This window comes from Hippocampus bargibanti, linkage group LG22 (genome assembly GCF_051943395.1).
Source record: "Hippocampus bargibanti isolate YZ-2025 linkage group LG22, ASM5194339v1, whole genome shotgun sequence".
NCBI classification, from domain to species: domain Eukaryota; kingdom Metazoa; phylum Chordata; class Actinopteri; order Syngnathiformes; family Syngnathidae; genus Hippocampus; species Hippocampus bargibanti.
The window spans coordinates 3,242,352-3,268,513 of NC_142755.1; the positions used below are offsets into that span (position 1 = coordinate 3,242,352).

Below are 26,162 nucleotides of genomic sequence, written 5' to 3' on the forward strand. Positions count from 1 at the left end.
TCTTTACACCACTCTCAAAAGTGAGAGACAAAAGCCAGGCCGAGGTGATAACGTGCTAATGAGCGCCTGTTAGCATAACAAATATTAGTGGGGTAATCATATGATTAAAAATGATTGCGATGAGGGATGTTTTTTTTAAGGGTGACAAACGGGGCCCCTAGCAACTATTTTTTAAGCATTTGCAGCTGCAAATCACGTCGAACGCAACGCCAAAAGCCATTGATTATTTTCAAGCGGCATCCGGCGACGTTAAGCTACGATACATAATCCAAATTTCCCAAGGCTTACTTTGACGTAGCATTGCTGAATTTAGATGTTCTTTTGAGGCCACCTCTGTTTTTATGACGTTGATGATTTTTACATTCCGGGTCCGACCACTGAGGTCCCGCGTCGCTCACTTCCTCAGCGGCGGCAATTCAGTCCGCCAACGCCGAAAGGTGTTTGGCCATGATGAACGAATGATCGGATTACCATACGTCGGCATTATCGGCTTTCAGACTGGGGGGAAGCGGACCTTGACAGACTCGACGGGAGGCGGCTGTCAAACAGAAGCCAGTGCGGCGCACTTTCATCAGGCTTCGGAACCAGCAGCTTGGTACCAAATACTCGAAGATGCAGATTTTAAAAGGCATAAAATAACATCCCAGAATGGGAAGATGGAAGAACGTCAACAGCCTTCGTTTCATGGCTCCTCAATACTTTTGCACTTTCCCTTTTGAAAGCTCTTTGGAGACCTCTCAGAGGTTCTTTTCACGACGACGGTGGGTTGGGTGGAGATGGGAGGTAATGGGCGAGGCCCTTGCCAATTCCTCCCAAGGCCCATAAGCTCTTAAATTTGACTCTAAAGAGGGAATAATGAGCTTCTACGCCGTTGTCTCTGCCTCACTAAACCGCCATTCACAAGCCGGTATGTTCAGCATTGACACATACGTTGGCTTTGAAAGGACTCTTGGATTAGCCCGCATCCCCGTTCCAATTGGTTCTTTCCGCCTCAGTGAATGAGCCTCCTTTGGACTACCCCCCACTGCCGCCCTCCCCGGTTTTGGGAGTCTTTTATCTTGTCTCTTGGAAGTCACTCAGTCAGTTCAGTTCATTGTGTTTGCTTGTTAGGTGCTCTCATGAAAAATATTCTCCCTCCAATATGTGGGAGACCCACCGCCGAAAAATGGCAGATTTTTATTAATAACCTACTAAGGTCAAGACAATATCCTGGTCAATGGTTGCTAGGCAGAATTCAAAGAGCCAATAGGACTCATAGACCCTTGCAAAAAATGGCTGAATGACGTTACAAGATCTGTTAGGTGAAGTATCACCTTCTAATGCAGAGTCACCACAGCTGTTTGCCGCTTATTGTGATCTAATCTGGTCCTTCACCTCTGCAAACTTCAACAAGTCTCAGCTCGAAGTCGTCCAGCTTCACGAGTGGGTGTGTTTGTGCGTTGCCATCAAACCATCCCATCCCCCTTTCACATCCTGTAAGCGTTTCCCGATTAACACCGTCATCTTGGACACATGCGCATGAGCCACAGATCCTCTACCGGGGGGGCGTCCAACCGAAGACAGATGAAAATGCAGTGAAATAAATTCAGCCTAACAACTTCCTCATCCCTTTTAGTCACCGCTCCAGATGGTTTGCTACGTTGGCAATGTGCTTCCGCTTTGATTTAGCATTAGCGGAGTTGTTTTGGACTGGATACGGACGCGGAATGTGCAAAATGCAGCGTCAAAGGAAGATTAGCGTGTGCATCAGGGGAGGAGGATGACCCCATTGTCAATCCGGAGGCTGACCTTTGAACTGTCAGGGAAGCGATGGGAGGGGATAACCCCCCGCCCCCCACATCCCTGTGACATTTTCACGTGTTTCTACATCGATTAGTTGTGGGTGTAACTGGTTAGACATTTATTTTTTCCCGATTATTGTCCAGCCAGATGTTCCTTCCTCTCCTGAGTCTATAAGTTCAGGTAAATGCTCAGTCGCTGATGTATTAGGTGATACCCCCTACTCCCACCCCCCAGCAAAAAATATACACCCTTGCACAATAATTTCCCGAACTCTCCCAACCTCCCATGTCATAGTCACTCATTTCTGTAAACCCATTCCGCCCACCTCCCTCTGTGTCGATGGGGTAATCGGAGCCGGATACTTCCTGGTGCAAAAACCGGCATCAAAACTAATCACTCACGTCTTTTCCACACCTCCTGACAGAGAAAGCCGCCTCACGGTCTGAGTCGATCATAACCCACTGTATAGGTTGCTACTGGTCTTCCTCTGGCCATCTTTCCTGCTGTCAGACCACCTTTTCCCTGAACTTATTTTTTTGCTGACGAACAGGCTGCCGTGTGACCTTTTGTCACCCAAATCCAGTGGTTTGGCCAGGTTGAGTAAGCAGGATGTGGCGTCAAGGAAGTGGAGGACTGAGAGTACCTTGAACTTGACGAGGTGTTAAAATCAGGTATGATTTAAACTGGGTGGGTTTCCGATTGCTGAGGCGATAGGTTGGAAGGAACAGCCCAGTCAGGAAGTTTCCGATGCGTCATTCTGTCGTGTTTTGTTCCCGTAATTATTTTTTTCTGAAGTGGCACCAACTGAAAATTTATTGAGCACATCCAGATTATGACCCGCTTAATCCCACCCTGTTCACCGGGGCCTCATAAACATGGTGTCTGGTGTCCTCTCCTATTTTTACCATTGGGCGCTGAAAGCCTCTGGGATCCCCTCGTCAATGCCCATCCAGTTTCCTCCCGTCGGCCTTGTGTCACCATTTATTAAGTCGTCATTACTCAGGTTCGCCTCAGCCCGCCGGAGGGCCTCTGGAATGATCGGGACTCTTGCCGCGCTCCCGAAAGGGCAAACCCGCAAAAGGCATGTTGAAGCAGATCAATGCAGGTACCCGGACAGCCATTAGCCTGAACTAATGCAGAAAGATAGGCGGGAGGCAGAGGTCGATGGATGCAGAGGACACTTTCATGTGTCTGTCTACACATGGCCTTGTTTTGGGTAAACAACCAAAAAGGCTCTTTGGACTCAAAGGGTGATGAGATATGTGAGGTGATGGACACCACGGTTGGGTAAATGCTGAAAGACTTTGACAGCCGTAACAAAAAACTGTTTGCATCTGTTGATTCTATTACAGATTGCAGCTTTTGTACTTTTACAAATCAGCAGGGCGCTATGGTCCCCGCATGGTACGTTTGCGGTTCAAAATCAGTGTATCGGTGGTTAACTTGAATGATCCCGATAAAAAAAAAAAAAATCCAGATACTTTGATTCCAGTCATGGGGTCACTGCAACGTGATGGTACCCTAAATCGGGGCCTTGGTCCTCTATGCATTGTTTTCATTAGACCGCCCCGAGGTGCGGCAGTTGACACATCAGCACCCCTTGTTTATCAAAGCTTTTATCACCTCGACCCTGCAACCCAACCATGCACCCCCACCACATGGGAAGGAAGCAGGGGGTGCCCACACACACACATAGGCGCAAGTAAACCAACCACCTGCGGGGACGTTGGCCTGGTCTTTGTTTCATTGACCCCCCTTCACTCGTGAACGACTTTCCCAGAGACAGGATCTGTACCAGACAGATTGACGACCGCCATGTCCACGTGTCTTGAAACTTTGAATGTTGAGTACTTTTAGTTATTCTATTGAAAGGTTTGCCCACTCGCAGAGGTCCATGTGGATCTCTAAAAATAAATTCCCTTTCAAGAAAGGCAAAATCCTGAGCATGTAAGAACTGGGAAAAAAAAAGACATGAAAATGTGGGCAGATGAGAAGGCGATTCATGTCAGTGTTTCATCGTCGCTGTCAAGTTATCCCGCCCCCGTCGCTCTCTTTCCCCTCGCTCGCTCCCCTCCCCCTAGCTCTCTCTCTCATCCTCTCTCTCTCCCCGGCACTCTGCTGGAGCTCTACGCCAGGATTAGAGGGTTGCCGCCGGTGTCTGATCATTGGGGGGGAAAGAGACAGAAGACACAAGAAGAAAAAAAATATCCGGAATATATGACCATCTTGACGCATTTTTCTTCGGATCGTCAGTTCTAACTCATTCCCAAGTGTTCGGCATCTTATACCTGAGACCTTACCTGGGGGACTACCTTCTGGACCTCCATCCGGAGAGCCATGTGAGCCTGCACCCCACCCCAAACTGCCCAACATTCTCAGCTATAAGGAGCACGCGTTGGATTCTACCCCTTCACCGTAGCCCTTCTATATTCAGGATTCTCCGGGCTCGCCGTTGTGCCCCCCTGTCCTCCCTGGATCCACTCATCTTGGGGCGCTGGTCAGGGCTGTGAGTGCCCCCCTGGTCCGGAGGCCAGCCGGCAGCACTCCAGCGCCATGGATTACCTGTTTGGCTTTGCGGTGCTGCTGTGCGGGGCGCTGCAGCCGGGAAGTGGACTGGAACCCAAGCGCAATGTCCCCAGACTCAAGCTGTCATACAAGGGTAAGCCTATTCTTTGTTGCGCTCTCTGGTGTAATGTTGGACCCGTCGAGTCTCCTTTCCTTGCCGACGGGGCACTCTTTCATTCATTTCTTTTCATCTATTTAACGCTCACGAGGATTTTGTTTTTTTGGGTCCTCTAATTTTGCCTGGCTATTTAAAGCGCCGCTTGCCTCCCAAAGCATCTCCCATTAACTTCTCCATTACTTTGCTTTTCTCCTTTGCTTCAAATTTGCCATTTGCCTCACAAGTGTCCAGATTGGTTCCATATGCCGAGGTCGAGCTCTTGCCTGAAGTTAAATGTATATTTCGGCTCCTGTCCCCACTATGCAGTACTGTGAATTGCCCAATTACCGCTACCCTCTGTGTCCATGGCTTCTGTCCCAAAATCGACTGACAAATGAGGTATCAAGTCTTTATGCTGCATCCAAAATAAATAAGACAAATTTTGAACCAGTAAATCTGCAGCAATTTAGAATTTTGAGTACCACATGGGCTACCTACTTCGACGTACACGGCAAATGTTGTCATTGCCCTCCCGCCGTAGTGCTTTGAGTTCTTGTTCCACCCTGCCAACCCCGATTCTCTTTAATAGCAAACTTTTTTATCCCATCTTCGCTCGAAATAATAACATTTTCTGCATACTTTCGGTAGGCTAAAAATGAAGGCCGTTTGTGGTTTGCGCCCGAAAACACGATCCAGAATGGCCAGTAGAGAAAGTGTGGTCTCTATTTTAGTCTCCGTCATAAAACGTTCCCTTCTGGAAAATTTATGATCAATTGCTGTCAATTTTCAAGTGACAACAGGACTTTGTGGTGGAAGGTTCGCTCGTGTGCTTTGGTCTCACCGTCCCTCCTTTCACAATTTGGCTCTAGTTGAGAAATATATTTAGAAATCTCGTGAATGGGGCGATGTTTGCCACCCTAATTGATGTTCTATCTTCGGCCGACTTGTTTGGTGGAACTTGTGTTTAGTGGGCTGCCATATGACATGTTTTATCCTTCCGACGAAGCCCAGGTTGTAATTTTGCCATGATATATTTCCCATTATCGCAGTTCCTGTCGGCCGCGACACCGAACTTGGACCCCCGGTTGTTTAGGCAGGGTGGCTTTTATCGTGTAAAAACAATCGCGGGTGGTGCAAAGTGGGCGGTCGCCAAAGTTGACGTCTCCGCGGCGTGATTCAAAGAGAACGGACAATGTCGGCTGCGTTGATCGGTTGCAGACTGTGGAGATCTACGCCAAGCGTTACCTGGGCAACCGAAGCCTGTAATGCTAAAAGAATGAACGGCTTCATACGCGCCTCTCGGAGGACACAAATAAATCTGCCAGGGCTCACCTGATCCGAGTCCGACTTCCCTTGGGTGCCATCGAGGGGGCCCGCCCGCAAGCTTGATGGGGAGAAAAATGTCATCCCCTCCCTCAGCCATCTGTGTGAAGAATGTTCAAATGGTTCCCTGACAGCTCCTCAAGAGGAATAGACTGTCATCCAGTGTCTGTATTAAGTGCAGGAGTGATGAATTAGAGACCACAAGCTCTTCTTTTTGCCTGCGCGATGGGACTTCATTCTTTTTCGTGTATCCGGTCGTATAATTAGACACCTGGTTGTGCACGGATACGTCTGCCAACAAATATGTCATAGATTGCGTGGGTCGCCCGACACTCTTTTTGCGTCTCCGGCCCCCACAGGTGCCTCCAGGCGCTCTTGATGCCTGTCACGGGGTACCGTAGGGGAAGGTTGTGGGCAGAAATTGGCAGCCAGAGAGTCACAGACGGAAGGGAGACTGGCCGGGGAGTGAGGTGTCACTCATCCCCTCTCCCTGCATAGTAATTAAGTCAAATAAACGACAAGGCGGAATCCTCTCGAGCGCAGCGACCACACGGGTGCCGAGTGACGACACGGCGCCGTGGACGGAACAAGCGAACGGGGGCCTGTGATTTGGTGGACCGTCAAATAAACAAGCCGGCACACGAGGAGACCTCCTCAAAGGGGAGATGCGGCCGGTGACTCCCTTTTTTTTACGGAGCCGGACCAAGTCGCCGATTTAGCTTGAGTGGAATGGACACGACGATTTAGCTTGAGTGGAATGGACACGACGACGAATGGGTCTGTTGGCGGCCGGCAGATAAAATGAGCCCTTGCGGGACAGCTGGCGCGGCAAGTGCGGAGTGAATGATTTCCCACAGGGGGGGCCAGTTGGGACATAGCCTAGCTTCCCTGAGCGGAAGATCGCAGGAGTTAATGATTTTCTCTCCTCGCTGAGTCAAATACTTTTACTTCTGCTGACAAGTCGTCAAGGGGAGGTGAAGGGTCAACGCCAACTCCAACTGGAGATGGTCATAAGGTTGTTAAACAATCACCTGCTTCCTGCTAGCATTCGTTCTGGGTAGCTGAGGACGGTGGGTAGAGTCCACGTCCGGTGTGTACGCTAACTGTAACGCCGATATACAAATTGTATTTTACAAAATATGGGAGGTTGCAAGCACCTTACGAACCTCACCTCCATCCATGAGCCGCCAGTGGGAACACTGCCTCCTACTGGTCAAGCCAAGCGTAATAGAAAAGTGGCATGACCCCAGAGTGATCCCAACCCTAAAACGCTTTGGGAACCTGATAATTTCAGTTAGCTTTGTGTAATTATGGAGTCGGCTGCAAAGTGAAGAATTCTGGGGAATCTGGATCGGGCTTCCAGCGCTTCAAATAGACTCTCGGTGTAGAACCGCATTCACTGTCGTCTGGACTCCATAATAAGCCCGTCTCTGATTGTGTCCTCATTGCCCCCCTCCCTCGAAAGAGTCGAGTGAACGTTTTTGGCACGTCGGCTCATCCGCGAGCATCTTCTGTCTGTCTCGTCCGGCCAACCTACCGTGGCGGACGTGGATAATTACAAGATGTTCTCCGCATTCGGCAACTTTGCAGACGATGGCCTCCGTGTCATTCCGTTCGGTGGATCTCCTTCTACCCTGCGTAAAACCGCAACCCTGACGACTTTAAGTGGAATCTTCCCACATATTTTGCATTCTGTCTCCTCGATATGCTTGACTGTCATCTTCAGCGTCACTCCTTTTTTCGCACATTCCGACACCAAACCCATGTTCTTGCCGCGACTTTGTCGCCTGCATGTGTTGGACCCAAATAGATCACCATCCTACTTGCCCGAAACCTGAAGGAAGCGCATCACTGAGGAAAATATGCTATGGGTTTTGGATTTGTCAAAAAAAAAAAAAAAAAAAAAAAAAAAACGGTGATATTTTTACACACCAGTCACATTCGTCTGGTTGGATTGCCATGGTCCAAACAATGCTGTTCGTCTTGACTGGGTGGTGCCATAAGCGCCACATTCTCCCATAGAATGTCACCGCCCGGTGGGGCATTTGGGAGAAGGTGGCGAGGAAACCGTCTTGCCGTCCCGCCACCGGTGACTCTGGTTACACATATGCCGAAGTACGAATGGGCGCTCCCACCTGCTAAGGCTTGTCAGTCACGGAGGAAATGGGTTGAAGGGGGTTCGGCGCACAATCCCGGTTGGAATCGGGTTACAAATTAGCGGACGATGGACTGATGGACAACTCGTGGACACATGGTTCATAGGAGGGTTGACTCGATTGCTAAACAGCATTTGACATCAGTACCTGCTACTGATCTGACCTCGATCGCTAAAACTCCCTGCGTCCAAACGTCCACAGTCTTTTCAGATGACTTTTCATGATAGCCAAAGTTTTTTCGAACAAAATTCCTCCGGCTGCTAGCATGAAACCAAAATGGCCGACTTGTCATCTGTGTGTTAAATGAGAAACTAAAAACCGCGTAAATGTCACATGAACTGTTAGCGGCGCGTATGTGTGGGCTCGCCACTGCGGGCGCCACCGGGCCTCCCTGTGGTCGCCGCGCTCTCTGTGGTCCCGCCGCACGGTGACAGGAGGGAGACGCACTAATCAAAAGCTTCCAGATTACAAAGCCGCTATTTCGAACGCGGGGTTTCTCTGTGCGGGTGTGTATGTGCACTTGTACATCTCAGCTGCTCTTGTGATTGAGCGTTACTTAACAACTATAAAGGTAACGAGTTGTGTGCAAACGGTCATCTTTTGTACCTAGCACCTGGTTGTGTTGTTTCCCCCCGCGTCGCCACGGCAACAGGCCCACACCTTCCACCGCGAGAAGGCGCGAGGAAGAAAAGCCAGAGAGGGAGGAGAACTTTGCGTGCATATCCTTGAGCTTAGGATAATATTTGAACACATTGTGGAGCGCCGTGCACATTCTTTTGCACCTGTGTTTTGAAGACGAAGCCGCCGTGAACACACACCGAGAAGAAAATGGAAAGGGCGGATTTCCGAGGGTTGGAACACGCCTAACAAAACATACAAAAACAAGACAGCAAATCACGTCTCAAAGTTTTCAACTCACTTTTTTTTCTTCCCGTGTGCACATTCACTGGTTAAGTTGCACAACTTAAAATTTCACAAATAGACCTTTTTAGGCCCTGTAAGTGATCTGCTTAGTTTGTATTTATGTATTCATCTATTTATTTATGTAGATATTTAGTTATCTAGCTGGCTATCGAGCTAGCTATCAAGCTAGCTATTGATCTAGCTATCAATCTAGCTAGCTAGCTATCAATCTAACTAGCTACCGATCTAGCTATCTACTGTATCCAGCTATCTATCTATCTAGCTATCTATCGAGCTGGCTTGCTATTTATTTATTTATTTGTTTGTTTGTTTGTTTATTATATATATATATATATATATATATATATATATTCATTTATTTTATTCATAAATAAGCCACTAGCAATAGCGTTGTAGCTAACAGAAAAATAGGTTTCAATGATACATGCCGGTGTTACACCAAAATAAAAAAATACGTGATCAATAAATAAACCTTAAATATGTCAATGATAAATAAACAGTAAATACATACATAAATAAATAAACAAGCCGTTAGCAATAGCATTGTAGCTAACAGGAAAATAGGTTTCAATGATACGTGCTGGCGTTACACCAAAATGGTTACAAATGCATGTTAACAAATAATCAATTTAAATATATGACGATGGTCCAAATGGGCATTGTACTGCTCGCGCTTGGGGAGATACGTAATAAATACAAAAATAAAACAACAGCGACAACTACGCAGTAAATTATCAGTCGTTCATTGCAGAGGATAAAGAATACGTACTTATGTTTATGGCATTTTTTTCATTGTGTGATTCGAAGACCATTGTTTTCAATCCACAACATGCATTATGTTACCTACCTTTAATGGTAAATTTAAGAGCAAATTATGCAGATTTTATTTTTTTAATCCCAAAAAACTGTATTCAATGATGTGCCACTCCCACTTCCTGCCCCATCTTTCCCATCGTGAAACCCAAGACGACCTGCTCGGGTTCCGTTGACTGTAAATGGCATTTCCTTACACTTCCTCCCTCCGACTCATTTCCTGTGAGTGTGTGTTTGCGTGTGCACGTGCGTGTGCGTGTTCACATCAATGACCACAGCGTCCTTCAGATGAGTGTCGGTGCGCATGGAATGTCCATTGTGGGAGAATAAGCCACAAACACACACCCAAGCCCACACACATACGCTCAAGCCATCTGCGGTGGTATACAAACCCTCACACGCACACATTCATTCGCACACACACTCTCACACACACACGTATGATCTGCAAGCACCTTGATCCACCTCCTAAATCGTCATCCATGTCGTGGTGGGTTCTTGCAATGTGGTGGACACACATGTCCAAGTGGGCTCAGATTGCTCTGAGAGCTGCCTATCAATCACACCGGCCATCGGCTGGACAAAAAAATTAAATGCATGTGGAAATATTAGCCTGTGCCCAGCGGTCTTCCATACATAACGTTAATGATGATGGATGATATTTCACCGCGGAATAAAAATGACGCCGTTTGATTTATTTTTTCTGTTTTCCGCCGACCTCAACTTTTCTGTTTTATTTATTTATTTTATTTTGTATTTTTTTTTTTACATTGTAGAACATGGTGAGGAACCAGATTTGGTTGCCAACCAGCCAATTGGCAGAGTTTAAAAAACTGAATTTTATTCCATATTTTCACTATGCTTGAACTGTGAAAAATTTCACATTTTTTCCCTGTTTATCTTTTTAATACCTTTCCAAAAACAAAGGCCACTAATATTTAAATTGAACATTTATTTCAGATTATTTTTTGACCCTTCACCTGATTTTTAAAAAATATGATTGATGGTCACCGTGCAATGAAAAAAGTAATTTATGTATGTATGTATTTATTTATTTATTTGTCCCTAAATAAATACATACACAAACAAACAAAAAAATAAGTAACAAACCACAAATTAGTAAATAAAAAAAAATAAATTAATACAGACATAAATATATAAATAAACACAAATACAGAAATACATAGATAAACATTTAAATTGCGCATTTAATTCATATTATTTTTTTACCATAAACCTGATTTTTTAAAATAGATTGATGGTCACTGTGCAATGAAAAAAAGTACTTTATTTATGGCTGTATTTATTTATTTGCCCCTAAATAAATACATAAATATTTTTATATAAAATAAATAAATATACATAAAAATAAATAAATGAATACATAAATAAATAAAGACACTAATAAACACACAAATAAACACACAAATGAACACATAAATAAACACACAAATAAATAAATAAACAAATAAATAAATAGAACTTCACATGATTTTTTTTAATATGATTGATTGTCATTGAAAAACAATATATATGTGTATATATTTTAAATATATACATCAACATATACATACATATATAATTTAAATATATACATAAATAAATATATACATAAATAAAAAAAAAATATATTTATTTATTTGCTCCTACATACATAAATACATACATACAGTACATAAACAAATAAATAAATCACACATGAGTAAGTGAATAAATCATTACATGAATAAATAAATAAATAAATAAATACATATATGAATAGATAAATTGACATGTTTTCTTTTAATCTTTCAAGTATTATGATTACCCAATATCTTCTCAGTGTTGAAATAATATGAAAGCAATACTAAAATTGTGACTTATTTCCTTGACAAGAATCCATTGCACGGGTTACAAAGTAGCCAAAGCTTCTCCACGCTCAGCCGGCTTCGTCTTTAAAATGTTAATTGAATGCCTTGTCATCGTGTAGTGTCACATGGCGCATTCGGTCACGCTCTGCTTTGTCTTCATTTACATAATACTGTGTTTGCACACACACACACACAAAATGATTGCATATGAATTATTCAGCCAATCACACAGATGAACACACTGCACCCTGATTGGGACGTGCTGGGTCGTTGACGCCCGGATGCGGCACGCCATACCTGTCTCCTGTGATTGAAGGCCCACATAAAAACAAAAAAAAAAATCAATATTAGCCCCCGGATATCACAATGAGGCGCTCTAAAATGTCTTTCTGCTCTCTGTGTTTTTTTTTTCCAGAGATGTTAGAATCCAGCAACCTGGTGAGCTTCGCTGGGCTGGCCAACAGCTCCGGCTATGATACGTTCCTGCTGGACGAGGAGCGAGGCAGACTGCTGGTCGGCGCCGAGGACCACATTTTCTCTTTCGACCTGGTTAACATCAACAGAGATCTTAAACAGGTTAAAAAAAAAAAAATGGAGCGAGATTTTTGTTATTTTTTTAGGCAGGCTGGAACGGATTATGGCAATTCCATTCATTTCAGTCGGGGGAGATGATTTGACTTTTGAACTCTTATTTCATTTCCTCTGTAAATCCGTTAGCCCACCTGCTGGAGGTTAACAGACGTTTATTTATCGGATTTGAGACCCTGGAGCATATGAGCCCGCCCCCTCCGCTAATTTAGCATCGTATGTCTCTCAGCATCCAGACGCGTGGCTACGCTAATAGGCTTTGGGGTGCATGTACAAACGATTCTCCGTTTCTTCTTAAGTACATAAAGAGTCAGTAGACGTCTCACTCGCAGCCCTGTTTATAATCTTTGCGTTTATAATTCATGCGCGCACGTATGGATTTGCCAAGAGGACAATTTAAATGCATTATTCATAATTTGTGCGTCTTGTCTCTTCCAAGGCCCGTCTCGTCTGTTCTCGCGTCAAGATGACAGCAAAGTGCGTCCATATGTCAGACTCGGGTATGGGATGGGTGGGCGGGGGGGCTTTAATCAGAACCATATCGAAGCGTATGGATAAGTAAAATAAAGAATTCTGAAGTTAAAGTGAAAAGAACGGAGCTCTGAAGAAAATGTTTCTTGAATTATACAAACGTGACTCACGGCATTCCTGTTTCATGAAACATTCAAGCGCTTCCTTTTTCCCTCTTTCGTCCCCTTGTTGTCGATTTTTTGTGTGTTTTTTTTTTCTGCACCAAGTGACTTTGTGCACTTTGTCATTTGCTCAGATCGCGTGGCCCGCCACCCCCTCCAAACGGGACGAGTGCAAGTGGGCGGGGAAGAACCTGGGGGTAAGTTGTCTTTTTTTATTATTTTCTGTTTATTTGGGGCGGCCACCACAAAGCTGCGTGTTTAGCCTCCTTGTGCACTCACTTTCATTTAGACTTTGAAGGCCACTCGCAGGACATGACATGAGGTATACGTTTTCGCAATGAGAATAAAAATGGCGCCTTGACAGAAATGTTCAAGGGGGTGAGTGCGTTTCTGCAGAAAACATATTCATTTGGAGTGATAAGAAAACGCATGTTTTGGTTCAGAAGTCATCTCCATTTAAATTCTGATAAATAGTTTTAAATGAAATAATTAAAATGATTAAGGCGCATTTTCATCCGTCATAAAAAAAAAAGAAGATAAACACATATAAAGGGGCCAGTGTTGTTTATTTATTTGTTTATTCATTCATTTATTTAGCTTGTCTTTTATTTATGTATTTATTTATTTTTTTAATTTATTCATTTGTTGGTTTTATTCCTTTATCTATTTATTTCTCTATTTATTTATTTATATATTTATTTGGTTTATTCCATTATATATTATTAATTATGAAGTGACCAATGTTTATTTATTTATTTATGTATTGTGTAAAAATGTTTTATCCCCAAAAATATGTAAAAAAAACAACAACCAAATTATGAATTGGCCATTGAGTGTATGGTTGGGAAAATCTGTTTTCATTTTATTCATATTTCAGCAGATAAAATGAAATGAAAAAGTATTCAAGTTTCCCATTAGTCTGTTTTCAGAAAAGAATCAGAACGAGAAAGCCTTTAATTGTCCCACAATGGGGAATTTTGCAACCATTGTCAACAAAAAAACAGCAGTTTATTGTTTGACAAAACCAAAAAAGACCTCATAGTAATGTCAAGGGAGCATAAAAAAGCGCAGACATTTATAATTAGCTTTTTTTTTTTGCCAGCTCGCATAAGAAGAAGTGATCTCAATGACTGACAATTGAAAAAAAAAAACAATGAATTAATCAGCACATGCACTGCTATTCACAAATAATGCTACATATTTCATTTTTACGATGTGTACGCATGAGCAAAACTCTGTTTAGAGCGATGCCCGCAGTGGTTTAACGTGTGTGCTTACAAAGCCATAACGTTTGTATTTTTATTTATTAATTTCTCTGAATATCCAATGTGAAAAAAAAGACACTTCCTATTTTTGTGTTTCGTCAATGTAGCTATAATTCATCAAACGAGCTTGCAAGCTAGCGCGCCAAAAACAGCTGTTGTTTTCTCAGTATTTAAATAACAAGAGGCCATTTTGCTCCTGCACTCCCACAGAGATTATTTATTACTTTTTATTTGCGTGTATTTATAGACTATTTATACATATCTGCTTATTTTTAAACAGGGAATGTGTTAATTTAACCCAACACGTTGACTGGTGCTAACCGGCTTTGTTTGCGTGGCGTGTTTGGATAGCTCGCTTCGCTTCGCCTCACTCACGGCGGACGCCAACTTCATTTCACGCCTGACTCGCGCGTCATCCGCCGTTATATTGAGCTTCAAAGCTCACCTCCGACATCGCATTTGGCGCCACCGCCATCAAATGTTAGCTAGAGCGAGCAGATGGAGGTGAAATGCTGGCAGTTTTTCCAAAAAAACAATCCAGCGCCAATTTACAGCAGCCAACGGTTTCGCACGGAACAGCTGCGGAAAATTGTGCCGGCTTATCCCAATATATACAACAGGACTCAGACAAAACTTTCATGTCACCCAATAACGTTTTCTCATGCGCGGTGGCTTAAGTGTAAATAAATATCGGCGTCCATTTTGACGATGAGGACCGAATTGGCGCCCAATGATGACATGGCTGCCGCCCACGTCGCAAACTAAGAGGTCAACTTTGAGCGCACTTTTTTTGGCGTTTAAACGACGCCGTGAGAATGATGTCAGTAGGAAACGCAGAGGGGAAAATCATTAAGCGTATGGACTGTACGTAGAAGCGGCGATGAGGTCAGCCGCAATTCATCAAATAAGATCTTAGGAGTGGTCCCTCGGGTGAACTGGCTAAACGTTTAGCACGCTAGTCGCTAGTAAAAATGTCTAACAAAAAAGTCTTATGTTGCGTTTTTTTTTCCGCATCCCGACGTCTGTACAGTACTTGAACCTGTGGCTAGCACCCATTTAGCTTCATAGCTGAATGGCAATTGAGCATGGAAATCCGGGCTCGATCTGTCCGTCAAAAAGTTTCCCGTCCAATGCAAATCCGTCCGTCACAAGAATGATTAATGACATACAAACGTGAAACGACCTTTCGGGATCTCTGGGATGCGCACTGAAAGCTAAATGATTAATAATGTTAGGCTAGCATCCAGTTAGCTCATTCACTGCCATTTACGAATTTATTCGGGGATTGTAAATATGACGTCGAGCGCCATTTCCAAATATGTTTGGGTTTTGTTTTTTCATGCTTGAGTGCCGATAAAGCGCTGATCATGACCTTTGACAATGTTTTTCTTTTCCACAAGGGGGCAGCAGTTCCCTTTTTTACATGTTAGCGCTTTGTTCCAGCTTCTGCTGTTGTTAAAGCGCTATATAAACCACTATGTATGTATTGCATTGTATTTTGTACATCTGCCCTCATTTCAAGCGCAGATAACTCCAGACCCATACAACTTAGGAATTAACAGTTTTTTCCTGATGAAAGAAGATAGTCTAAGATTTCTAACGCTATAGTGAATGCTTATGTAGTCCTAAAACTCGATATTCTGTGGATCCTGGAAATCAAGTGACAATGACAAAAACCCTGGCACTGGAATGGACAATTTTTTGCACATCATCTGCCAGTGAATGAGTTAAAAACAAGAAAATGGCCGCGTCTTTTTTTCCCCAATTCAAATTGTTCATCTAAAAGTAGTTTGGAAATATTTGATGAAATGTTGTCAAATATTCACTCTTTATTTACAAAAAAATGACAATTAGTGGTTTCTAGCTAGCACCCAGTTAACTAGCTATGCATCTCTCTAAAAGATAATAAAATAGTGTAAGCTATTTTACTTTGAAATTCTGTCAAATATAAAAATATCATGTCCCTCTAAAGGTACTACAAATAATTTTTAACAATAATTTTCCTTATAACAACGATAAATGGCCATCTTAGAAACAGAGCTAGCGCCCTATTTCATGTTGTCGCTTGAATAAAGGACAAAGCGAGCCTAGTTTCATCCAAAGCTAACATAAAACAATTCCGGTTGAAAGTGTTTCGCCTCCATATGTACCCCCCGAAGGGCGGTTTAAAGAAAACGAGCCTGTGGTTACATTCTTTTACCGTTTTAGCGAGACTGTCGCTAACGTTCGCACGTAGCTAAGGCGGCTGTCTGTCTGTTTCCATTTGAATTACAGATGTCGTGTTTTCATAAACGAGGGCAAATAAGTACAACCTGAATGTCTTGACCACATGTCCCTCAAAATGGAGTCCATTAATAACGTCGTTCTTGCTGATTAGCCCAGCGCTAAAAACGCCGTTGGGAACGTTCCTTACGCGCCAAGCTAAATACCCCCAACATGTGGAACCTTCTCAATCCAAAGTGGATTTTCCTGATTTCTCTCACAGGTGGGATTTGCTTAAAAAGAAGCGGAAATTTCAGGGTTATTACTTCTTTTTTTTCTTGGAAATCTACCCCCCTTAACCCACAATGACACGGAGTCCCACCTGAAAGTGATCCGGGGCCTCTCCCTGGTCTATATTAGTCTCCATTTTCCATCGCGCTTGTTTCAATTAGCTTCCATATCGTTTTCGTTCATATTTTAGGGCTTAGTCTAAAAAAATGTTTCACATGCATCCTGTGTCTGTAAAGTTTTGAAAGGCGCTTATAAATGAATTATTATTGTACACGCTGATGTCCCCGTTTTGCCTTTTTTTCCAGGAAGAGTGTTCCAACTTCATCCGGGTACTCCAACCTTACAACCAGACTCACTTATTTATCTGCGGAACCGGAGCCTTCCATCCCATTTGCTCTTACCTGGAAATGGGCAAAAAAGCAGAGGTGAATGTACCAATCGCCGGCCATTTTCGCAAAATATTTCCGATTTTTGACGTGGATTTTGACGTCGTCCAACAGGACAACGTCTTCAGACTGGCCTCGCATTTCGAGAACGGTCGCGGGAAAAGCCCATACGACCCTAAGATGCTTTCGGCGTCCATTTTGATCGGTGAGTCGGTATCTTTGGATTGTGACAAGCGCAGTTCGTAACGATCGTTTGTTTTTTTGACCCCCCTGTGGCCAGACGGGGAACTCTACTCTGGAACGTCGGCCGACTTCATGGGGCGGGATTTTGCCATTTTTCGGACGTTAGGGGATCAGCATCCCGTCAGGACTGAGCAGCATGATTCGAGGTGGCTCAACGGTAAGCAAAGTGACTCGAGACCCCCCCCCCCCCCCTACTCACACTGCCACTTTCCACTCACACTTTCCAGCAGCTCATGTATTTTGTTTTTCTACTTTCATTCCTTTCATCACTTTGCTGCTGTGAAATGTACATTTCTCCACTGTGAGACTAATAAAGGCATATCCAATCCAATCCTACTCACACTGCTTTCCCACACTACTAATCCACTCAGCTGTTTTCCTGTTGTGGAGTCAAATTCCACTTCTTCTTATTCATCTTTGCGCCCCACCCCCCCGCCCTTCAACAATCATACACTTCAGAAGCCCCCCTACCCCCCGCTGATGACATTTTGTCCCGACGTTAATCCCCCCTCCCATTCATCTTTCACTTTGTAATGGTTGGGATTAAGAAAATCGGAGATATTCTATTTGGCATTTGTCATCAATGGGGGTTTTGTGTATCACAAAGGGGGCCGGGGGGAGTAGTGGTCCGACTACAGGTGCTGGAAAATCAAGGGTTGGGGGTGTCACGGGTATTTTTCCAGTTAGCCTTCCTGCATCCCACTTGAAGGGTCCGCCCGCCGGCTCCCTTGAATCCCCGAAAAAGGCGTAACATGGCACCGCTTGTTTCGCTCTAGCGCGCGACATCAAGACCCCCGAGGCCCCCCTCTCTCTCCTCGCCACTTACGAGCAGAAAATCTCCGGCCCGTGGGCTTTGATTTCCTTCCGCTCTTTAAAAAAAAAATCTAAAGGAACACGTCGCAATCAGAACCATGTGTCTTTTGAGCGCTCGTGGTTTGGATGCGCGGTTTTGAAATGGGAAGAGGGGGTCGTTTTCAGAGGTGTAAAACGGAGGTGAACGGCGTCCCTGGAACAGAGGTGGCTTTGTTCACGGCTGACTTAATTCATTTTTTTTTTAGAGCCGAGATTCGTCGGCATTCATTTGGTCCCGGAAAGCGACAACCCCGAAGACGACAAGATCTTCCTGTTTTTCAAAGAGAACGCCATGGACGGAGAGCACGCGGGCAAGGCCACCATCGCCCGGATAGGACAACTGTGTAAGGTAAATAAAAACAAGCCACCCCGGGGGGGCTGTTTGGAGATTCGCTTGCTCAAGATTGGCGTCCATTTTTGTCTCCAGAATGACATGGGAGGACATCGGAGCTTGGTGAATAAGTGGACCACCTTCCTCAAAGCCCGGCTCATGTGCTCCGTGCCGGGCGTTAACGGCATCGACACCCATTTCGATGAGCTGCGTGAGTTTACCCAATGACGATAAACTCGGGTGGGAGATAGAAAAACTCTTGTATAATAATATTTACGGTAGATCACCATTTTTTTTTCCAGAGGACGTTTTCCTCATGAGCTCCAAAGACCCTAAGAATCCGCTGATCTACGCCGTTTTCACCACGTCCAGGTATCATCATCATCATCACTGTCTATTTGTTTATTTATTTAATTAGTTATTTATTGGTGCACTGTTTATTTATTTATTTATTTGTGTGTTTGTTTATTATTTACTTTAATTCATCATTTTATTTCTTTATGTATCGGTGCGGTTTCATTTATTTATTTATTGGTGCAGTTTATTTATTTGTTTGTTTGTTTATTATTTAATTTAATTTGGCATTTTATGTATTTATTTATGTATCGGTGCGGTTTTGTTTATTTATTGGTGCAGTATTTATTTATTCATTTATTTGTTCGTTTGTTTGTTTATTTATTTGGCGCATTATTTATTTATTTATCAACCCACAATGAACTTATTTATTTAGCCGTTTACTGATGTATTTATTCATGCATTTATGTATTTATTTATGGTTGCGTCATTTATTTAGTTATTTATCAAGCCATTAATTTATGTATTGACTTAGCCGTTTATCGATCGATTTGTCTTTGCATCATTTATTAATGTATTTATTTTTTCAACTCGTTAATTTATGTATTTACTTTGTCATTTATTCATTTATGCACGCCGACAACCCCCCCCCCCCTTCCGTTAATTTCAATTAAGCAGCATCGGGGACTACAAGAGACTTAATTCGTTTTCTCAGCGCAAGCCCCCCCACCCCCTCCCGAGATGAATAGAGTGTAGCTTCTTTTAAAACGGTGGCTTAATGGGGTGCCGCCATTGACTGATCAATGTTTGATTGAGCGTGTTTGTGTGTGTGTGTAAGATGGAATTTTCTACGCAAATAGATGTTCCTTTCAGTCCAAGGCACCGCCGCGTCCTTTGCGTTAATTGAATTTCCGTTCAATTGCCACCTCATAGCTTCCCCCCTCACACCCCCATTCATCTTCCGCGCTTTGCCGACTCGACGCGCGCTTGCCTAATTAGTCGGACGCTAGTCGTAAACAAAAGAGCGACGCCGCGACGCGTTTGCGTTGCCGCCGTTTGACATCAGGTTTGATGGATGAACGCGCTGCGGCGGTGGAATATTCCGGATTCAACGAGCGGTGGTTCTTGGATATCCTGGAAGGGGGTTGGGGGGGGGGGTGATAGGGTCGCGCTTCCATTTGGTTTTTCAAAACATTTGATTGATCTCACGGATTTTCTGGAGCAAGTGGAAGCCACAGGCGAGACTTCCAGGGATGTTCTGGAAATCATAGTTCCAGGCCAAAAAGATGAAAAATCTGGAAGCAATCACAGTCGTTCCGATATGTGGTTGCCGTATTTTGCTGGGTCGACGTCTCGTTTTTGTCTCTCGTACTCACTCGTCGCCCCCCCTTCACCCTCCCGCCCCCCAATCCGACCCACAGCAACATCTTCAAAGGCTCGGCGGTTTGCATGTACAACATGGCCGACATCCGGAGGGTTTTCCTGGGCCCCTACGCCCACAGGGACGGACCCACGTACCAGTGGGTCCCCTTCCAAGGAAGGGTGCCCTACCCCCGACCTGGAACGGTGAGTGTCTGATACACCACAATGTATGTATTTATTTTTTAGGGCAATTAATTTGCTCTTAATTTGAAAATCCAAGAAACACAGTTTGACTGTCACCAGCACCCGCTAGTAGGAAGCCATTTTAGCCCAAATCACAATCCCGATTTCTCCTCCAGTGCCCGAGCAAAACCTTCGGTGGCTTCGATTCCACCAAAGACCTCCCGGATGACGTCATCACCTTCGCCCGGGGTCACCCGGCCATGTACAACCCGGTGCACCCCATCGGCGGGCGCCCCGTCATGGTCCGCACCGACGTGGACTACCAGTTTTCGCAACTGGTGGTGGACCGCGTGGAGGCCGAGGACGGCCAGTACGACGTCATGTTCATCGGCACGGGTACGACCTTGTCGACTCTACGCCGAACGAGGATTGGCGAAGCTTCATTGATTCTCTTTTGTAGACGCGGGGACGGTCCTCAAGGTGGTGACCATCCCCAGGGAGAGTTGGCATGACCTGGAGGAGGTCGTTTTGGAGGAGATGACCGTCTTTAGGGTAAACGTTTATAAAGGACGCCTATTATCGACGTTTTTGAAACCGGTATCCAACTGTTTCACCGTCTTTCTTTACAGGAACCGACCACCATCACCGCTATGGAGCTGTCCACCAAACAGGTAATTTTACCGCATTAAAAAACTCCTTAGGAGGCATTAATTCTTAATAATTAGATTTAACTCATTCACTGCCATTCACGAATTTCTTCGGGAATTGAAAGTATAACATAGAGCAACATTCCCGTATTTGTTTGGGTTGTGTTTTTCATTCTTTGGCGCCGATAAAGCGCTGATCAGACCGCTGGCCGTGTTTTTTACCTTCCACGAGGGGGCAGCATTTCCGTTTTGTCCATGTACGCGCTTTGTTCCAGCTTCAGCTGTTGTTAAAGCACTATATCAATCAATATGTATTTTATTGCATCATATTTTGGACATATGCCCTCATTATATTTCTCATATAACTACAGATCCATATAATTTAGGAATTAACTCTTTTTTTTAATAAAAATTAGAGAGTCTATGGTTTCTTACGCTGCATCAAATGTTTATGTAGTCTTAAAACTCAATATTCCGTGGGTCCTGGAATTTTTGTGTCAATGACAAAAACCCTGGCACTGGAGTGGACACATTTTGAGACATCATCTGGCATTGAATGAGTTAAAAACAGCAAAATGGCCGCATCTTTTTTTCCAATTCGCATTATGTGCATCTAAAAGTTGTTTGGAAGCATTCAATGAACTGTTGTCAAATATTCACTCTTTTAATTACAAAAAAATAACAAATGATAATTAGCGGTTTCTAGCTAGCACCCAGTTAACGAACTGCGCATCTGTCTAAAAACATAATAAATCTATTCTACTTTGGAATTCCGTCAAAGATTTTTGCACATCTGGCAGTGAATGAGTGAAAGATGGACCAAAGTCCTCAACGTGCATTCATTTTTACACCCCTCCCCCTTCCCTACAGCAACAGTTATATTTGGGGTCTTCGCTGGGGGTGTCGCAAATGACGCTGCACCGCTGCGAGGTGTATGGGAAAGCCTGCGCCGAGTGCTGCCTAGCCCGAGACCCGTATTGCGCCTGGGACGGTACCGAGTGTTCCAGATACTTCCCCACCGCCAAGAGGTACCGCGCCACGTCGCTTTGGGTCACCGCTGCACTTGGGAGTGATCAAGGGTGGAGGGGGCAGGGGGTCTATTAAAAAACAGTTTGTAATTAGGTGTTGGAACATTGCGCAGGGAGCATCTTGACATTCTTGTCCACTGCGAATATTTCACAATGAGAAGCAGATGGGGGGTTTTCACGGAAGATACAATATGAGCAGTTAGTTGTAGCGGTACCCGCTTCAAACCACCTTTTTGGCTCTGATGTGTCATAATCCCCCCCACCCAAAAAAAAAAGGGGGGTGCGGTGAGGCTTGATCCAGCCCCTTCCCTATTTCTGAACAGCTCTGGCTTTATTTCCCCCCTCACCTTTGGCTCACCCCTCCTTTCCATTTTTTTTTATTTTACGAGAGGAACAGGAACGGTGCGGTAAAAGCCCGCCGATGACATTTCTCGCTTGTCGTTAAAAGGACAAAAAGGCGTCTTTCATGGCTCATCGGAGTCCACTGAAGGTTTACCGTGATTAAATTCAAACCCCATTTCACACAAGTAGTTTAGCAGCAGATTGAGAGGAGTCGGGGTGGGTTTAACTAACCATTGACAGCTTTCATTGAGTAAGATTGCCCTCTAGTGGATGAATTGCAGCAACGCAGGATTTAACGGCGAGTATCTTCCATTGGGTAACACTGCCCTCTAGTGGATTAGATTAGCCTTTATTAGTCTCGGAGTGGATAAATTTACATTTCACAGCAGCAATGTTGTACAACTAAGAGGAAAGGAAAGGAAGAAGTAGACAAACAAAATACAGGAGCTGCTGTAAAGGCAGCGACTCTTGCGGCGCCATCTTGAAATCAAAACAACAACAAAAAAACTAAATATATAATGTGACACAACACAACAGACACAGTCATTCAATCCGAAGCACTTTCTGCACCCTCTTTGCTGCATGAAGCAGTTCGAGATGAAAGAGGATGAAAGTGTCCTTTTCACCAGTGGATCAGGGATGTCACGGTGGAATAAAATGTGCATGTCTACTACAAGCTAAATGTTGAAAGCAAACAGTAAGCTGTAACATCCATCGACGCAAAGAGATATTGTCTCACATCTCCTGTCCCATGTAAATCCGCTTCAATTCCAAGCTGCTGCCGTTCCACATATGATGAATGGCCACAGTGCAAGATTCAATGACCATTTCTCTTATTTTTTCATAGGCGTACGAGACGGCAGGACATCAGGAATGGAGACCCTCTTTCTCAGTGCTCGGATCTTCAGCATCACGGTTTGTGTATGAGGGTTTGGGGTGTTTTATATATATAACAAATACATTTGTTACTGGGTCTGACTTGCCATCACTTCCCCATTTCAGATGACGTTGACGGCTTAGGTGGCGGCGTAGGCGGCGTGGAGGACCGGGCGGTCTACGGGGTGGAGAACAGTAGCATGTTCCTGGAGTGCAGCCCCAAATCTCAACGGGCGCTCATTTACTGGCAGCTGCAGACCGCCGGCGCAGAACGCAAGCAGGAGGTGCGCAACCTGATGATTTTGAAGATTTTTGACATCAATTCTGAGTTTGATTTGTTTTTTTTTTAGATCAAGATTGATGAACGGGTTCTACGTACGGACCAGGGCCTGCTCATCCGTAGTCTGTCGCAGTCGGACACGGGGGTCTACCACTGCCAGGCGGTGGAGCACGGGTTCATCCAGCCGCTCCTGCGTCTCAACCTGCTGGTCATCCCCGCCGACAAGCTAAGCGACATCCTCCCGGAGTCACCTGGGGGCGGGCCGACGCCCGCCGGCAAACAGCGTGTATGGTACCGGGATTTCCTGTCCCTTCTGGATCACCCGGACCTCAACAGCGTGGAGGAGTTCTGCGACCGCGTATGGAAGAAAGAGCGGAAAACCAAGAAGTCCAAAGTGCCCAACGGTCAATCCGGTCCGCCGCCGCGGCCTAAAGCTTTGGCCCCAAAAGCTCAAAAGCTGCAGGCCGCGCCCCCTCAGGGCAAAACTTGGCCCCAGATCTCAACGGAGAACCAGAATACTCAAGCTAGCCTGGGCGTCCAGGCGCCTAAGAACCATCCCAAGACGCCGGGCGGTCCCAAGGGGCAGGCTGCGGCCCGGGCGGGCGTCCAGCACGCCGCCAAGTGGCGCCGGATGCAGGACAACAAAAAGGGACGCAATAGGAGAACCCACGAGCTGCAAAGACCCCCGAGGAGCGTTTGAGGAGGTGGGTGGGGATAGGGCGGGGGGTTAAACACACCAAAAGAAGCACAAATACGAGCACACACACACACACATTCTGTAGATTGTATCAGTTTAGGATTCAGTGACCTCTTCACACACACACACACACACACACACACACACACACACACACACACACACACACACACAGAATCTGTGAATAATAGCCGCTAGGAAGCTACGTGTAAAAAAAAACTAAAAAATGTGTGAGGATGTGGCCGGTCGCCATGGATACGGCCCGGCGGACACTCAGCGCCTCTTGTACATACATGAGCTAGTTCACACTTTAAGACGAGGAAGACGGCGGACAATTCCAAAATAAAATAGCCGTAAATTCCCCGCGGGACTTTTGAGCATGTGACCCTCACGGAGCGGAACAGACTTTGCTTCCACGTCGCCATGACGACATCACTTGCATGTTGTTGTCCATCCGTTTGTTAAATAAGCTACTTATTTGATATTGTTTTTTTTTCCTCCCCTTCCCTCAACCAACCTGAACCGGTTTATTTTTATATAAGCCACACATCTTTTGTGTAACTTATTACACCCCCCCGCAACACACGCTTGTTTAGTGTACATATATACGACAACCTTCTATCTGTGTGTATATACAGTGCAGGAAACACCATGTCATCTTTATTTATTGCTCGTTTTTGTGAAAAAGGTTGCATTTATTTTTTTATATTATGCTAATGTTTGGGGTGGGCTTCATCAATATATTGCGGGGGGGGGGGATAAGTCGTCGGACCAACTGGGTGGAATCACATCAAGAGAAATAGACGGAATATAGAGATGAATATCAATAATAAGGCCTAGCTAGCCACGATAAGCACAAGTTTTGTTTTTTTCTACATCCATTGGCATCATTTGGTAACATGTAAGATACCGCTCTACTTCGGAAGCCATTTCTAGCTTCGAATCTCTCAAATAGTGCAAATAAACGTCCACTTAGCCCAACGGGACATGTTATATTGCATGTGAATGCTGCCTATTATTATTTTTGACCGTCTAAAATGTTTTGTGTGGCATTTCCCTGCGAATGTCAACAGCAGTGACCACCTGGAAAATCAAAAGACGTTTAGTGCATCCCTAATTCAACTGTCATTCAGAAACACTGAAGCTGCTGTTAACACAGTTCTTTTATGGCATGCATTCGGTTGTCTAAATAAACATCTGTTACCAAAAATTGGTGCCGCTTTTTGCTCTTATACTACAGCTACACATTCATCTGTTATATTTTCATTACTCGGTGTGTGTTTGTGTATTTTTTAAAGTGGAATATGTGGCAAATTGAGATTATTTTCATAAAAATGTCCAACATATTATAATACGGTGCGATGTCGCCCTCTTTTGGCTACGTTGCACAACTGCACTAAATTGGGATGAATTGATTGTTTTATTGAATTCTTGCTCAAAATTTGCAATTCTGACATCTCATTGACATATGTCACGGATTGTAATTATCCGAGCTATAGTCTGTTTCACGAATTCAACCAAGAACGTTAACCGCTTTGGTTGATTGGCTGCGTCAATACTTCCCACCAGTCAGCGAATACAGTGGCTATTAGTGTACGTGACGTCATAGACTGTCAGGTGGTGGAGGCAAGGGGGCGGGGCTTCGTAATTACTACCTTCGGAGTGTCGTGAATCGTAACATTGATTTGAACTTGATTATATTACAAAATGAATGGAAAATATGACAAATTGACTGTAAAAACAAAGCATTGTCGTCAAATGGTGAGTAATTTTACTTTATCTGAATGTAACTGTGCCGCATTGTCCAGTTATGGGAAGTGACGTCATCTTTAGTAGCCGTCTTCTCCGTCTGGCTGCCATATCTGTGACTAACGTGTCCTTTAAAGTTGTGAAAGGCTCATAAATGAAATGTATTATTATTATTATTATTATTATTATTATTATTACTATTATTATGAAAATAAATCATATATTTGTGGTGATAGCGATACTTCTGACAAGCACATTTATAACGTAAATAGCGTGACGTCATCTTTTGTAGCCGGCCCCGTGAAATGACGACATCGAGGAGCGACTGTCTTTTTCTCTAAATATTTGTACGTACAGTACCTCCACCCACGAGAGCCCAATGTCAATTTCCCCCCTCCTCGGTG

The 26,162-nt window shown here is 44.4% G+C and overlaps 1 protein-coding gene across 2 annotated transcripts; it reads left to right on the plus strand.

Annotated features, from left to right (window-relative positions):
• Positions 1 to 25,212, plus strand: LOC148881641 (semaphorin-3aa-like). Of its 2 annotated transcripts, XM_088988838.1 has the most exons (17): positions 18 to 4,441; positions 11,926 to 12,086; positions 12,865 to 12,927; positions 16,794 to 16,913; positions 16,989 to 17,079; positions 17,155 to 17,274; positions 18,176 to 18,318; positions 18,397 to 18,511; positions 18,603 to 18,672; positions 20,016 to 20,160; positions 20,316 to 20,535; positions 20,600 to 20,691; positions 20,769 to 20,810; positions 21,657 to 21,814; positions 23,004 to 23,071; positions 23,159 to 23,316; positions 23,383 to 25,212. In XM_088988838.1, the coding sequence occupies exons 1-17, from the start codon at positions 4,336 to 4,338 to the stop codon at positions 24,010 to 24,012; spliced, it is 2,502 nt and encodes an 833-aa protein (XP_088844964.1). In that variant the 5' UTR covers positions 18 to 4,335; the 3' UTR covers positions 24,013 to 25,212. The 2 variants fall into 2 exon arrangements, with proteins under 2 accessions (XP_088844963.1, XP_088844964.1); XM_088988837.1 differs by having other exon boundaries at positions 1 to 4,441; positions 16,794 to 17,079.
• Positions 25,213 to 26,162: the final 950 nt, after the last annotated feature.

What these genes read in the sequence shown, in the direction of transcription:
- LOC148881641 (XM_088988837.1), top strand. Translation starts at nt 4,336, where the DNA reads ATGGATTACCTGTTTGGCTTTGCGGTGCTGCTGTGCGGGGCGCTGCAG. An exon ending in ACTCAAGCTGTCATACAAGG is followed by an intron (nt 4,442 to 11,925) that starts GTAAGCCTATTC and finishes TTTTTTTTCCAG; the next exon opens with AGATGTTAGAATCCAGCAAC. An exon ending in GGATAGGACAACTGTGTAAG is followed by an intron (nt 18,319 to 18,396) that starts GTAAATAAAAAC and finishes TTTTGTCTCCAG; the next exon opens with AATGACATGGGAGGACATCG.